The sequence below is a fragment of the Lepus europaeus genome, chromosome 14, assembly GCF_033115175.1.
Source record: "Lepus europaeus isolate LE1 chromosome 14, mLepTim1.pri, whole genome shotgun sequence".
NCBI classification, from domain to species: domain Eukaryota; kingdom Metazoa; phylum Chordata; class Mammalia; order Lagomorpha; family Leporidae; genus Lepus; species Lepus europaeus.
Window position 1 is genome coordinate 40,350,393 of NC_084840.1, and position 16,104 is coordinate 40,366,496.

Sequence of the window (16,104 nt, forward strand, 5' to 3'; positions counted from 1 at the left end):
TTAAAAATGGTTCAGACTAGTAGCCTTTATTGTATTGAACCTTCATCTGTTGACTTGAGCCTCATATAAAATAATTCCAATAATGTCTAAATAATTTTTATAAGAATTCCAGGGCTCTCTTGCAAAGAATGAATGATTTTGTTGGTAGTATCGGAGTGGTGGACACCTTGAGGGAACAGAAGGGTATGTGAGAGAGGCAGAATTTCCAGGTGAGCGAGCCAGTCACCTTGGAGAAGAAAAATGTCTCTTGGAGACCTGGTGGCAAAATAAAGAAGGATGGGGCTGAAGATAAAAATTCTACAGAAACAGGAAAATGGCAATGAATCGGAATTCAGACACACACACACACACACACAACACGTACCACTTACCTATTTTTTTTTTTTTTTTTTTGACAGAGTGGACAGGACAGAGAGAGGAAACAGAGAGAAAGGTCTTCCTTTTCCATTGGTTCACCCCCCAATGGCGGCTGCGGCTGGTGCGCTGCATCCAGCGCACCACGCTGATCCGAAGCCTGGAGCCAGGTGCTTCTCCTGGTCTCCCATGCAGGTGCAGGGCCCAAGAACCTGGGCCTGGGCCATCCTCCACTGCACTCCCGGGCCACAGCAGAGAGCTGGACTGGAAGGGGGCAACCGGGACAGAATCCGGCGCCCTAACTGGGAGTAGAACCCAGGCTGCTGGCACCGCAGGCGGAGGATTAGCCTATTGAACCGTGGAGCTGACCCCACTTACCTATTTTTAAAAACTACACTTCAGCCGGCGCCGCGGCTCACTAGGCTAATCCTCCGCCTTGCGGCGCCGGCACACCGGGTTCTAGTCCCGGTCGGGGCACCGATCCTGTCCCGGTTGCCCCTCTTCCAGGCCAGCTCTCTGCTGTGGCTAGGGAGTGCAGTGGAGGATGGCCCAAGTCCTTGGGTCCTGCACCCCATGGGAGACCAGGAGAAGCACCTGGCTCCTGCCATCGGAACAGCGCGGTGCGCCGGCCGCAGCGCGCTACCGCGGCGGCCATTGGAGGGTGAACCAACGGCAAAAGGAAGACCTTTCTCTCTGTCTCTCTCTCTCACTGTCCACTCTGCCTGTCAAAAAAAAAAAAAAAAAAAAAAAAAAAAAAAAAAAAAAAAAAAAAAAACTACACTTCATTATATCAACAGAAGAAGGCACTCTTGAACTAGGAAACTAAGAAAGCAGCTTAGCCCCAGCAGACTGAGCTATTATTGCTGGTCAGAAAAATCCAACACCCTTCATCATAAACCTAACACACAGATTGCTGAACGTAGAAATGAAAATTTTTTAGGCAAACAAAATACTCGTTAAAAAACAAACAAAAGCAAAGTAGAAGGGGCATGTGTTGTAGTTCAGTAGGATCGCTGTGTGTGGGACATCTGCATCCTATTCTGAATGCCTGGGATCCAGTCTAGCCTTCCTGCTTATGGGCACCCTGGGAAGCAGCAGATGATGGCTCAAGTACCTGGTCTCTGCCACCCACACGGGAGACCTGGGTGGAGTTTCTGGCTGCTGGCTTCAGCCTGGACCAGCCCTGGCTGTTGGTTGACGTTTGAGTGATGAATCAGTCAATCTTTCTCTCTCTCTCTCTCTCTCTCTCTCTCTCTCTCTCTCTCTCTCCCTTTCCAATAAATAAAAATAAGCTTTTAAAATACAGGCACAAAAGAAGGAAATAGCACAATACTCCAACATAAACATGACACTGCAGAAACAAAAGGCACTATAAACTCAGAAATTTAAAATTCTGGATAGAAATAGTTGCCATCAAAGAAGGAGGTACCTTTCTCTGAAGGGAGGAAAGAACCTCCACTTTGACTATGGCCTTGTCTAAATAAGATCGGAGTTTGTGAACTCAAGAGGCTTCCATAGTCTTCGCAGCCCATGACAAGAGTGATTACTGATATCATAAATAATTAATAAATTGTTAACAACAGGAGTCACTGTGCACATACTCCCCATGTGGGATCTCTGTCCTTAACGTGTTGTCCTATGCGAATTAACAGTAAAACTACTACCCAAACAGTACTCTATACTTTGGGTGTCTGTGAGGGTGCAGTCTGTTGAAGTCTTTGCTTAATATATGCTAAGTTGATCTTCTATATATAAAGATAATTGCAAATGAATCTTGATGAAGAATGGGATGAGAGTGGGAGTGGGAGATGGGATGGTTGCGGGTGGGAGGGAAATTACAGGGGGGAAACCGCTATAATACAAAACTTGTACTTTGGAAATTTATACTTATTAAATAAAAGTTGGAAAAAAAAGAAATAGTGGCACAGAATACTATGAAGAAACTGACTAAAAGAAAATTGTTTCATAAGTGATGAAAGTAAAGTTTCTGAGGATATAATAGATACAAAGTATTTAAAAGGATGCAGAGGATAGAAGTTGAAGAGCTAGAAAAAGGAAAGCAAAATAAAGAAAGGAGAAATTACAAAAGCATATCCATAGAAGGCAGAAAAGATCCTAGCATAGGAATAAAAGGAGACCCTCAAGAAAGCTAACAAAAAAACCAAAACACTAGAAAAGACATAAAAATATAATGAAAGCAAGACCACTCAAATTCATTTTAATACATATAAGTGGACTTAATTCACCTATTCAAATAAAGACTTTTAGATTGCTGCACAAAGCAAAATCAAATTCTTTGCTGTCTATAGAGACACACCCAAAACAAAGTGAAAAAGATGGAAAAGATACACCAGGAAATAGAATAAGTGCAGAAATGTATCAAGGGTTGTATTGTAATTTCTGACAGAGTAGAATTTGGAAACGAATGCATCCAGCAAGATCAAGGGTACTTTACAGTGCTAAAGACCATGATTCCCAATGAACATAGAACAGTTACAAATTTCATTCACCCAATAATGCAGCAGTCTCTTCTTTTTTAAATCTTTTAAAAATAAATTGTATGAGAGCCGGCGCCGTGACATAGTGGGTAAAGCCGCCTCCTGCAGTGCCAGCATCCCATACAGATGCCAGTTTGGGTCCCGGCTGCTCCACTTCTGATCCAGCTCTCTGCTATGGCCTGGGGAAGCAGTAGAAGATGGCCCAAGTCCTTGGGCCCCTGCACCCATGTGGGAGACCTTCAAGAAGCTCCTGGTTCCTGGCTTCGGATCTCCAAAGCTCCAGCCATTGTGGCCAACTGGGGAGTGAACCAGCGGATGGAAGACCTTCCTCTCTCTCTCTCTGCCTCTCCTTCTCTCTCTGTGTAACTCTGATTTTCAAGTAAATAAATAAATATTTTAAAAAATCATATGTATTTTCATTTTATTTGAAAGGCAGAGAGAGAGAAAAAAATAATAAATATCTTCCATCTGCTGGTTCTGTCTTCAAATGCTTTCAACAGCCAGGGCTGGGTCAATCTGAGAAGCAAGACTCCTGGAAGTCAATTAGGAGCCTAATAACTTGAGCCATGACTGCTGCCTCTCAGGGTTTGCATTGGCAGGAAGCTGGAATCAGGAGCAGAGCCAGGACTTGAACCAAGGCACTCTGATATTTTTATTTTTGACAGGCAGAGTGGACAGTGAGAGAGAGAGAGAAAGGTCTTCCTTTACTGTTGGTTCACCCTCCAATGGCCGCCGCGGCTGGCACGCTGCGCTGATCCAAAGGCAAGAGCCAGGTGCTTCTCCTGGTCTCCCATGGGGTTCAGGGCCCAAGCACTTGGGCCATCCTCCACTGCACTCCTGGGCCATAGCAGAGAGCTGGCCTGGAAGAGGGGCAACTAGGACAGAATCTGGTGCCCCGACCGGGACTAGAACCCGGTGTGCGGGGCGCCGCAAGGTGGAGGATTAGCCTATTGAGCCATGGCGCCGGCCCCAAGTGGTATCTTAACGAAATACCTACCCCACTTGGCCTGCCCCTCTCTCCCTCCGTCCTCACTCATGTCCCCCCCCCCACTTCCTTCAATTTTATCTTCTGAATATAAAGGAGAACATGCAGTATTTGTCTTTCTGTGTCTGACTTATTTCACTTAACATAATGTCCTTCAGTTCCAACTATTCTGCTGCAAATGGTAGAATTTTGGTTTTTTTTTTTATAGCTGAATACTAGTCCAGTGTGTGTGTGTATGTATATATGCACACTTTCTCTATTCATCTGATGATGAACACCATGATTAATTCCATATTTTGGCTATTGTGAGCACAGCTGCTATAAACAGGGGAGAGCAGTATCTCTACTCACATCACCTTAATTATATTTTCTACAAACTTTTTGAAGCGTCTTTCTTTATATCTTTAAAAGATATAATTCACCAAAATTAGTTCCAGTAAAAATAGAAAATTTAAACATAATACAAACCCAGATTATTTCATAGGAAATATTTTCTAAGTGTTCAAAGGACATAATAATGCTACTTAAATTCTCCATAATATCAATTCTACTTAAATAGAAAAAGAAAAAAAATCCAAAATTTCTTAAAAAGTACCTATGATAATCTTCCCTGAATGTGAAAGTTGGGGAAAAAAGCCTGGAATTAAAGAACAAGCTTCCTTAGGAGTGAGTAGATTGTGGAGCCCGCTGTAACAGGTAATGTTGGGGGTTGGATGTCTGGCCTAGCAGTTAAGCTGCCGGTTAGTGTGCCTGAATCACAATTTAGGGTACCTCTAACCTGGTGCTGGCTCTTCTCCCTAACTCAGCTTCTTGCTAATGCGATCATGGGAGGCAGCAGGTGATGGCTCGAACAGTCAGGTCCCTGCCATCCATGTGGGAGACCTCGTCTGAGTCCTGCCCAGCCATTGGTGGGCAGCTGCAGAATGAACCATCAAGTGGAAGATATCTCTGTCTGTTTCCTCCCCGCTCTCTCTCTGCCTTTCGGATAAATAAATAAATCTCTCTTAAACATCCAACAGGTGAATAAAAGCTTTTTAAAAACACGAAAAGGTGATGCTGACAATTGTACCTGAGTGTCTGTGTGACACTAGTGGGTAAGCTCAATCAGCTCAACCTTCGCCACCAACACAGTAATAGTGATTCAGTTTCAAACATCTCTGCCTTGTGGTGGGGCCTGGAGAAATTCTGTCTTCATTACTTCTTCAGAGTGGAGTATAGAAAACTTCCGTTTCCATTTCCACATGAGACATGCACATGACAAGGAAGAAAATGGGTGAAACTGAAGGTAAAACATCATACCTCGCCAATCCTAAATCCTAACCGCGAAGGAAACCACGGTCGCCAGTTTTATGTCATCTCCTATGTCTCTCTGTATCTTCTACATCATCTGTCTTGGTGTATTCTTCCATTTCATGAATTTCTATATGTGAGTGTAAATCCTTTTAGGTTTTTACACAAATGATAGTAGACCATAACACCATTCTACAACTGGTTTTGTTTTTTCCCTACATAATTATATAACATAGGTGTTGCTCTATATCTGTACATATAGACACTAATCATCCTTTTTATTTTTTAAAATCATTCTTTTTAACGTGGCATCATACCTAACTGTAGCTATGTCCCATAATTTATTTAACTAATTTTCTATTAGTGAATATTATATTCCCAGAGTGTGGTTTTTTTTTTTTTTTTGGTTTTGGTTATTGCTTGCTGTAGGGATTTTTAAAAAATTTTTGGCCCCTAGAACAATGCTGCAGTGAAGTGCTTTGTACGTACACATCAGCATACTTTGCTGTAGTTTAAGTTCCTAGAACTGATTTTCAGATAAGTCATAACAGGAAGGTTGCTGCCATTGAAACTGGAGCTGAAATATTAGAACTGCCAGAGGGGCACTGGAAAGGGGGGTTGGGAATCGAGCACTTAGCAAATGTTCGACTGACTTTGAAGAAAGTAAAATTAAGTGACAGGGTGGACGCTTATTTAGCCTAGTGGTTAAGATGCCCATATCCCACATCAGAGTACATGGATTCAATACCTGGCACTGGCTCCTGGCTCCTGTTTCCTACTATTGCAGATTCTGGGAGGCAGCCATAATGGCTCAAGTAATTGGGTTCCTGCCACCTTTGTGGGGGACCTGGATTGCATTCTTGGCTCCCATCTTTATCCGTAGGCCCAGCCTGGAACCTTGTGGGCATGTAAGGAATAAATGAGAGGATGATAACTCTGTCCATTTCTGTCTCTCTGCCTCTCTCAAAAAAAAAAATGCTACAAGTCAATACATAATTTTACAAAGTGACTTCTAGCCTATCAGAGCTAGTAAATATAATTTTGGATAAGTTTCATCTCCCATTTCTTTCAATATTTAACCTGAAAAATACACACCTTGTATTGAACAAGCATACATCAAATAATTCATAGAAATATGAAATGAAAAGTAAGCTTATTTGCTACCAAAATTTGAAATCCATTCATAGTTTTTTCATGATAGGTATTCTCCGTGAACTTTTTGAAGATGCCTCATACAAATTACCTAACTGGAAATAAAAGAATGAAATTAGAATGGAAACAATAGGAACTTCAAATGAATTTGTTTTGCTTTGTTTGTGAAAACACCTGAAGCAGAACTCCAAATAATTTATGACTATTCCTGGCTTAAGGATATGGATGTTAACCTCCTCTCTGTTGAATGACTTGCTTCCAAAGGGTGTGGGAAAGACACAGGGAAAAGGCAACTCTGCAGTGGAGAAATTTGGCCCTACCTTGGCTGGGTGATCAAGGTTATCATCTGTGATAGGCCATATTGACCCAGATATAAAATGTTGAGAATGGCACTTCACGCTGGGATCTTCTTCCCAGAAGCCCAGGACCCCAGTCTAGCCAGGATGAAAACTTCAGAAAATCCAAGTGAGAGGCATCTTACAGAATACCTGACCTGAACTACTCCAAATGGTCATCAAGAACAAGAGAAGCCTGAGAAATTGTCGCAGATTTGAGAAGGTTAAGAGGTTCACCACTAAGTAATGTAGACTCAGATGAAACCAAAAAAGTACATCAGGGGAAAACGAGTGAAATCCAAGTGAACAGTGGAGTTCAGTTATCAGTAGTGCACCAATTTTGGTTTTTTAGTGGTGACATGTGTACCATATGGTGTAAGATGCCACTAATAAGGGAACTGGGTATGCAGTAAATGAGTATTCTCTACTGACTACACAGTTCTTCTGAAAACCTTAAACAACCTTTAAAAAAGACCTAGAGACATTACTTAGTCAAGAGTAAGAAAGAATATGAAGGCCGGCGCTGTGGCTCAACAGGCTAATCCTCCGCCTAGTGGCGCCGGCACACCGGGTTCTAGTCCCGGTTGGGGCGCCGGATTCTGTCCCGGTTGCCCCTCTTCCAGGCCAGCTCTCTGCTGTGGCCCAGGAGTGCAGTGGAGGATGGCCCAAGTGCTTGGGCCCTGCACTCGCATGGGAGACCAGGAGAAGCACCTGGCTCCTGGCTTCGGATCAGCGTGGTGCGCCAGCCACAGTGGCCATTGGAGGGTGAACCAATGGCAAAGGAAGACCTTTCTCTCTGTCTGTCTCGCTGTCCACTCTGCCTGTCAAAAAAAAAAAATAAATAAATAAAAAATAAATAAATTAAAATAAAAAAAGAATATGAAGCAAGTGTGTCACAATACTAATATTTGAAGGCTGGGAGTTGGTACACTATCGTTTGATGCAGGACCCTCTACTCACATACCTAGATTTCCACACGTGACCAAGAAGGAGCTTGTCATAGACCAACACTCTCCTCGCAAAAACAGTGAAGTGCATTAGACACAGACAAAGATATAAATCTGTCTGGAGGTGTCAGGGAGCTGAGGAGGCAGCTGGGCCTAGCCTGAGGAGAAGACCTCTAGACCTCTGGAGAAGAGAACTGATCCTGTTCAGCCTCTTCCTTCTACCAAGATGTGTGAATAATTGCATGCAGGTTAAGCGTCCTAGGCTCCAGGGAAGGGCAACTATGCAAACCAAGAAGCTAGCAGTTTTCTTCATTCTCTCAAGGCATGAGGAGACAAAAATCGGAACACAGTGCTACAGAGGCAGCTAGAAAGTGAAAGTCCAGCCAGGACTCTAGGCAGGAGGAAAAGGTACAGTGTCTCTCCCTTCAAGGCTTTGGATTCATTCTTAAGTGAGGCAGAGATTAAGAAAATTCACAATGGGAGACCAGGAGGAAACACCTGGCTCCTGGCTTCGGATCAGCGCATTGCACTGGCCGCAACACCCCGGCCATAGCGGTCACTTGTGGGGGTGAACCAACGGAAAAAGGAAGACCTTTCTCTCTGTCTCTCTCACTGTCTAACTCTGCCTGTCAAAAAAAAATTTTTTTTTGCACAAAAGGAAATGTGGCCTTTTCTTTAGTTTTATAATCCTGCAATTCTTTAGTTTTATAATCCCACACTCCACCAATAAGGAAGATCATAGGAAGAACAGACAGTAGATTCAAATGGAAGCACAGAGGAAAAGGTCTTAAAAAATGAGAAAAGTGGAGCCAGCGCTGTGGTGTGGTGGGTGAAGCCACTACCTGTGGTGCTAGCATCCCATATGGGCGCCAGTTCAAGTCCTGGCTGCTCTGCTTCTGATCCAGCTCCCTGCTATTATGCCTAGGAAAGCAGAGGAAGATGGCTCAAGTGCTCCAGTACCTGCACCCATGTGGGAGACTTGGAAGAAGATCCTGGCTTCAAATTAGCTCAGCTCCAGCCATTTGGGGAGTAAACCAGCTTTCTCGCGCGCTCTCTCTCTCTCTCTCTCTCTCTCTAACTCTAATTCTAATTCTAACTCTGCCTTTCAAATAAATTTTAAAAATCTTAAAGAAAAAAACCAAGCTCAGTGACCTGTGGAACCATGTCAAACAATATAATATGAATTTAATTACAATCCAAGAAACAGAGAAAGGAGAATAGCAGAAAGAAAATCTGAAGACATATGGACTGAAAAAATTTGAAATTTAATACAAATTATAAGCCTACGGATCTAAGAAGTAAAAGGAAACCCAAGCTTGATAAACAAAGGTACATCAGATTTTTTAAAAAGATGGCCAACGCTGTGCTTCACTAGGCTAATCTTCTACCTGTGGCGCCGGCACCCCAGGTTCTAGTCCCAGTTGGGGCCCTGGATTCTGTCCCAGTTGCTCCTCTTAGAGTCCAGCTCTCTGCTGTGGCCCAGGAAGGCAGTGGAGGATGACCCAAGTGCTTGGGCCCTACACCCACATGGGAGACCAGGAGGAAGCACCTGGCTCCTGGCTTCACATCAGTGCAGCGTGCCAGCTGCAATGCGCCAGCCATAGCGGCTACTTGGGGGGTGAACCAATGGAAAAAAAGGAAGACCTTTGTCTCTGTCTCTCTCTCTCTCACTAACTCTGCCTGTCAAAAAAAAAAAAAGTATTGACAAGACACTTAAAAATCAGACAATTGCATATAACATTAATAATTATTGTTGACTGTTCATAAAAAGCAATTCAAAGGCCGGCACCGTGGCTTAACAGGCTAATCCTCCGCCTTGCGGCGCCTGCACACCGGGTTCTAGTCCCGGTTGGGGCGCCGGATTCTATCCCGGTTGCCCCTCTTCCAGGCCAGCTCTCTGCTATGGCCCAGGAAGGCAGTGGAGGATGGCCCAAGTCCTTGGGCCCTGCACCCCATGGGAGACCAGGAGAAGCACCTGGCTCCTGGCTTCGGATCAGCATGATGCGCCGGCCGCAGTGGTCATTGGAGGGTGAACCAACGGCAAAAAAGGAAGACCTTTCTCTCTGTCTCTCTCTCTCACTATCCACTCTGCCTGTCCAAAAAAAAAAAAAAAAAAAAAAAAAAAAAAACCAATTCAAGTCAGAACAAGGGAATATTATCTGTAGAGTGACAATAATAGGTCAGCCTATAATTGTATGTTCAGAAGATGCCTGTGTATCTTGCAAGGTGAGACACAAGGCACACATTTGGTGTAGTGTCTAAGCCACCGCTCAGGATGCCTGCATTCCATATTGGTGCCTGGATTCTGGCCCTGCTGCCACTTGCGATTCCAGTCCCCAGATGATAACTGGCCTTGGAGGCAGCAGGTGATGACTCAAGTGGTCAAGTCCCTACCACTCATGTGGGAGGCACAGTCTGATTTGCTGACTCCCCGTTTTGGCCTGGTCCAGATTGGGCAGTTGTGGGCAGTTAATCAGCAGATGGGAGATTTGTATTCTTCCTCTCTCTTGGCCTTTCACCCACATTGAAAATAAACAGAAATTTTTAAAAAGCAAAGGCAAAATAAAGGCAAGTGTAGCCTGTTGAGGGAATATGCCTGCTAGCATGCATGCACTATAAAAATTGCTTCCTCAGGCTGAAGGAAAATGATTCCAAACACAAATTTACACTACACATAGGAAGAAAATGCCAAAGCTTAATAGAAATGTGGATAAGTATGTTTTTCTCATTTAAAAAATTTTATAACTATTCAAAGCAAAAATAATACAAATGAGCTGTAGAAGTAAAGTGTATGGGGGCCGGCACTGTGGCATAGCGGGTAAAGCTGCCACCTGCAACGCCAGCATCCCGTGTGGGCACCAGTTCATGTTGTGGCTGCTCCTCCTCTGATCCAGCTCTCTTCTCTGACCTGGGAAGGCAGTGGAGGAGGGCCCAAATCCTTAGGCCCCAGCACCCACATGGGATATCCAGAAGCTCCTGGTTCCTGACTTTGGATCAGCCCAGCTCCGGCCATTGCAGCCATTTGAGGAGTGACCCAGAAGATGGAAGACTTTTCTCTTTCTGTAACTCTACCTATCAAATAAATAAATCTTTTTTTAAAAAAGTATGACAACAGTAGCAAAAGAATGGGAGGGAGCTACAAGTATGATATTGTAAGATTTTGAAATTTTTAAAAAAGATTTATTGATTTTATTTGAAAGGCAGATAGGGAAAGAGAGAGAAAAAAGGAGAGAGGAAGGGAGGGAGAGAGAAGGAGAGAAACAAATCAATCTTCCATCTGCTGGTTCACTCTCCAAATGGCCATAACATCCAGTGCTAGGCTAGGCTGAAGCCAGGAGCCTGAAACTCCATATTGCTCTCCAACATGAGTGACAAGGCCCAAGTAATTTTGACATCTTCCACTGCCTTCCCAGGTGCATCAGCAGGAATACAGATTAGAAGCAGAGCAATGGCCGGCACCGTAGCTCAATAGGCTAATCCTCCGCCTTGCGGTGCCGGCACACCGGGTTCTAGTCCCGGTCAGGGCACCGGATTCTGTCCCGGTTGCCCCTCTTCCAGGCCAGCTCTCTGCTATGGCCCGGGAGTGCAGTGGAGGATGGCCCAAGTCCTTGGATCCTGCACCCACATGGGAGACCAGGAGAAGCACCTGGCTCCTGGCTTCAGATCAGCGTGATGCGCTAGCCGCAGCGCGCCGGCCGCAGTGGCCATTGGAGGGTGAACCAACGGCAAAAGGAAGACCTTTCTCTCTGTCTCTCTCTCTCACTGTCCACTCTGCCTGTCAAAAAAAAAAAAAAATTAAAAAAAAGCAGAGCAACAGGGGCTCAAACTGGCCTTCCCATATGGGATGCCCAGGTAGTAAGTGGTGGCCTAACCCACTGCACCACAATGCTGTCTTCAAAATTTGATTTAAAGATAAATTATGAGGAGTTAAAGATGCACTGTCAAGCACTATTAAAACAAAGAACTACAACTTATAAGGCAATAGTGGAGATACAAAGAATATTATTTTAAAAATAAAAACAGAGGCCAGTGCCACGGCTTACTTGGCTAATACTCCACCTGCGGCACCGGCACCCCAGGTTCTAGTCCCGGTTGGGGTGCCAGATTTTGTCCCGGTTGTTCCTTTTCCAGTCCAGCTCTCTGCTGTGGCCCAGGAAGGGAGTGGAGGATGGCCCAAGTTCTTGGGCCCTGCACCCGCATGGGAGACCAGGAGAAGCTCCTGGCTTCGAATCAGCACAGTGCACCAGCCGTAGCGGCCATTTGGAGGGTGAACCAACGGCAAAGGAAGACCTTTCTCTGTCTCTCTCTCTCTCACTGTCTAACTCTTCCTGTTAAAAAATAAAAATAAAAAAATAAAAACAGAAAACAGGGCTTAGTGCTGAGGCTCAGCAGGTTAAAGCCCCAGCCTGTGGTGCCAGCATCCCATATGGGCACCAATTTATGACCTGACTGCTCCATTTCTGATCCAGCTCCCTGCTGATGTACCTGGGAAAGCAGCAGAGAATGCTCCAAGTGCTTGGGTCCCTGCACCCATGTGGGAGACCCAGATGAAGCTCCTGACTTCAGCCTGGCCAAGCCCTGGCCATTGAGTCCATATGGGGAGTGAACCAGCAGATGGAACATCTCTGTCTCTCTCCTTCTCCTTCTCTGTGTCTGCCTTACAAATAAATAAATACATCTTTTAAAAAATCCATGGGCTGGTGCTGTGGTGTAATGGGTCAAGCTGCCACCTGCAGTGCCAGTATTCCATATGGGCGCCAATTCAAGTCCTGGCTACTCCACTTCCAATCCAGATCTCTGCTATGCCCTAGGAAAGCAGTAGAAGATGGCCCAAGTGCTTGGGCCCCTGCACCCACGTGGGAGTGAACCAGCGGATAGAAGACCTCTCTCTTTCTCTCTTTCTCTGCCTCTGCCTCTTTGTAACTCTTTCAAATAAATAAATTATTTTTAAAAAATCCTCTTAGTTCTAACAACAATACCAAAATAAAGGCAATAGAATTTCTTTAGAAATGTAAAAATCGCCCTATTTGAGTGAAATTTTGAATGCTTATAAATTACCTATCAATTAGGAAAATGTTTACCATGCTTCAGATTCCAGTATGTTTATGTCATCTGACCTTATGTGCTTTAAGAATTGATTGATTGATTTGGAAGGCAGAGCAACAGAGAGAGAAAGGGAGAGGCAGAAATCTGGCTCACTTCTCAAATGGCTACAGCAGCCAGGCTGGGTCAGGCTAAAGCCAGAAGTCAAGAACTCCATCCAGGTATGTATCCAGGTATGTATGTCAGTGGCAGGGGCTCATAGCACTTGGCATCTTCCACTGCCTTCCGAGGCACATTAGCAGGGAGCTGGATCAGAAGTAGAGCAGCTGGAACTTGAACCATTGCTCCCATATGGGATGTTAGTAACAGGCTAAAGCTTAACCCATTGTGCCACATGCTGGCCTGAGTCATCTGACCTTATAAATTGCTTAGATGGTGATGAAAATTAACATACCTTCCAGTGAGTCATGAATTTTTTGGCCCCATTTGGCAAAATAAGTGGAGCCACCTCCTGCCCAGGGAAAGCAAATCAGCTTAAAAATTGCATTAGGATTTTGGTATATGCAGTTCAAAACTCTTTCATTCCTAGAGAGAAAAATGAAATATATTTAACAATACATATATCAACTAAGTTCTTCAAACTGAATTTGATGTGTTTTAACATGAATGCTTGTTAATTATAAAGAACATATGTTCATATATAAAATGATATCTGATTTTTCCAGTTGGAAGCAACAGAAGTTTTTATGCTCTGCATCTGACAATTTGAATATCTAGATATAAACTTTTAGGGATGCAAGTGAAATAAGAAATCTCAATAGAATGATTAGTTCTTTGTAGATATACATTTAAGGTGATACAAGCGTTCATTTGGAAATAACCTTTTCACAATTCAGAGGATTGTTTTATGCGAAGAGTTCACAGGCAGCTTCAGGCTTGGTGTTTCAGTACCATCGGAGCCACTTTCCAAATAATCTGTAGACTTTCCTTAGTGTTGGGTAAACAGCACTGTCTGAATTTGCAAATAATATCATTGGACATTTTATCCTAATCTCTAGGTATCCAATCAATTAGTATTAGGAAAAAAAACTCTTAAAAATTTCATCCTGTATTTCTGTTTTGGTTCTCCACAATTTAAACACTTTCTGTAAAGTTTCCAAATTGATCATTAAATTATTTACAAAGATACATAATCTTCCCAAATATGAGGTTGTAAATACCAGTAAACTAATTAAATCTGTTTTGCCTTTTTTTTTTTTTTAAACTTAAATGTCAGTTTTGTCAGTTAGTTCCTATAGGCATCCAAAACTAAAACTGAGTGAGATCTTTTCAGGTTAACCTGTTCTCCAAAGAAGTCTTTGTTTCTCATACCTAAATGATTGAGAGAACACTCATAAAATGAGAGGCTTTGTATGAAGCAAGAATGAAAAAGTGGAGGTGAGGAAGAGAATGTTGAAGAAAAAATTCTTGCTGTGTATTTGAGCACTTACATTAAAAAATTCCTTGTTTAGAGATTAAAAAAAGAACTAGTTTTGATTTTTTTTTTCCTTTGGAAGAACATTTGTACTTGAAGCTGTGTTCCGACTAAGCAATTATATCTTCAGTGATAATAGATTAGCCCTAAATAAGAAGTTCGTAGAAATCCTACCAGCTTCTTGAGAAATGCCAGAGTCAGTTTTTCAAGGAGTACAGCAGAGTCTATCACAGTTGGGTAAAAACCACCCAACAAATGAGGGAGTTTTCCAAATCTAATTTTTTAGCTTATTAAAGAGTGAAGCAATAGTTCTTTAAAACAATTCCACATTTTTAAATCCAAGGATCCCTACTTCAATTTATTTGAATTATATGCATTCTAATAAACAAAAAAATGTGTTTGGACAAGAAAAGGCACAGGTTTTGCGGTGCTTTAAACCTGTGTAATTTGCAGCAGTGAGGGTGGTCTTTAAGGAAAAAAAATATAAAATTATGAATACAAAATTAGGTGCAGAATCTTTGATCATTAGTTTCAAAGTAAAACCATCTTCTTTTGGGTTGTTAGTGTGGGTAGAAACTCCCTTTCACTTATTTAAATCAGTGTCAGTCTTGGAGTCCCCATAACCCACTCAGTGGAACACGTACACTGCACAGTGAACCCATAGCCAAGATCTCAAGAGTGAGTAGAGCCAAGGGCTGGTGGTGATTAGAAGGACCAAAGTGCATAGCATGCCTTTAGGTATACACTAAGGAAAGATAAATGTTATCTACAATTTGACATTTGATGAAACTGACAATGAACAGTACCGTGTCACTCAGCTAGTTTGTGCCAAATCGAATTAAAGTACAAATCCTATACAATCTCAATGCCGCCTCCCTGCTTTGCCCTTTCCCATATTCTCAGCGTCCCACACAGGCAGGCCACTGAGTGGTGGGAGATGGAGAACATAGCTAAGAAGCTTTGGCTTGGAGAATGGGGAACTGGAAGCCCTTCCACTTCGGTGTGTAAATTGACTCTTGCCTCCACTTTCCTAGGTCTTCAGCCAGGACAAGTACTTAGGCTTTGTCTTGTAGAACTCCACAAAGTCCGTGCCATCTCACAGAGTGAATAGTTGGTATGCCTGGTGTTAGCAGTAATGTCATTAAATTTGTCTTCTATGAGAAGCCTCTTTCGATCTAAAAAGGTCATCTTATAAAATCAGGGTATCGGAGTTCCTGGAGTGGGGGAAGAGCCAGCTTACACAGAGTGGCCTACCTGGTTCTCCCAGCTTGCTCTCTTCTCTCCATGCTGTCAGGAGCTCACACAATGCAGTAATTTACTGCTCCAACGCTGAATTCAATTCCTCTTTGGAGGTAAGACTTCCAGTTTGCCTTGTGTATAGAGTGACCAAATTTCTACTTAAATCTGCTGACTTTTGACTCTTCCAACCACTGCAGAAGAGGAAGAAGAGAAGGAAGAGAATAGAAGAGAAGAAGAGCAGAAGGGAGAAGGGGAGGAGGAGGAGGAGGAAGAAGAGGAGGAGGAGGAGAACAAATAATAATGTATTAGAAGCAACTTAACTGATGTAACCCAAGATAAGGAGTCACCTGCGTCAATTCCTTTTAGATTTCCAGTAAGTGCTTTCCATTAATGGGACTTTGGCTAATAGTTATAAAGACAAAGAAGCAACATTTTTAACTTCCAGCAACTATGCAATCCTGCAGGCAAATAAACAGAAAACACTCTCAATACATATTGGGAAATTAGGGCGGGGGAGGGGACAGTGGCTATTTGTTTTGAAGGTTGGGATATCTTAGCTTTCTAGATATTTATAAAGTTAGATCCTTTTAAATCTTAAGAGGGATTTTAACCACTTAACCACTATTTTATAAGCTTCACATATTCAGAAAGGAGACAAAGTAATTACCCAAAGGTCTGGTATTTCAGACTCCTTCCTCAAGGGAAAACCAGTAGAAGCATTTGTTTGATTGGAATACCAGAGGAGAGAAGAACTGGGCAGAGGCACTCTCCTAGATGTAATGGCATA

The 16,104-nt window shown here is 43.1% G+C and overlaps 1 protein-coding gene across 1 annotated transcript in view; it reads right to left on the minus strand.

Annotated features, from left to right (window-relative positions):
• LOC133773409 (S-acyl fatty acid synthase thioesterase, medium chain-like) overlaps positions 1-15,364 on the minus strand; it is a 32,646-nt gene extending 17,282 nt beyond the window's left edge. Inside the window, exons 1-2 of the mRNA XM_062210769.1 lie at positions 15,333-15,364; positions 13,059-13,189 (exon numbers count right to left, since the gene is read on the minus strand). Coding sequence (XP_062066753.1) covers positions 13,059-13,189; positions 15,333-15,364 — 163 coding nt within the window. The remainder of the gene's footprint in view (positions 1-13,058; positions 13,190-15,332) is intronic.
• Positions 15,365-16,104: the final 740 nt, after the last annotated feature.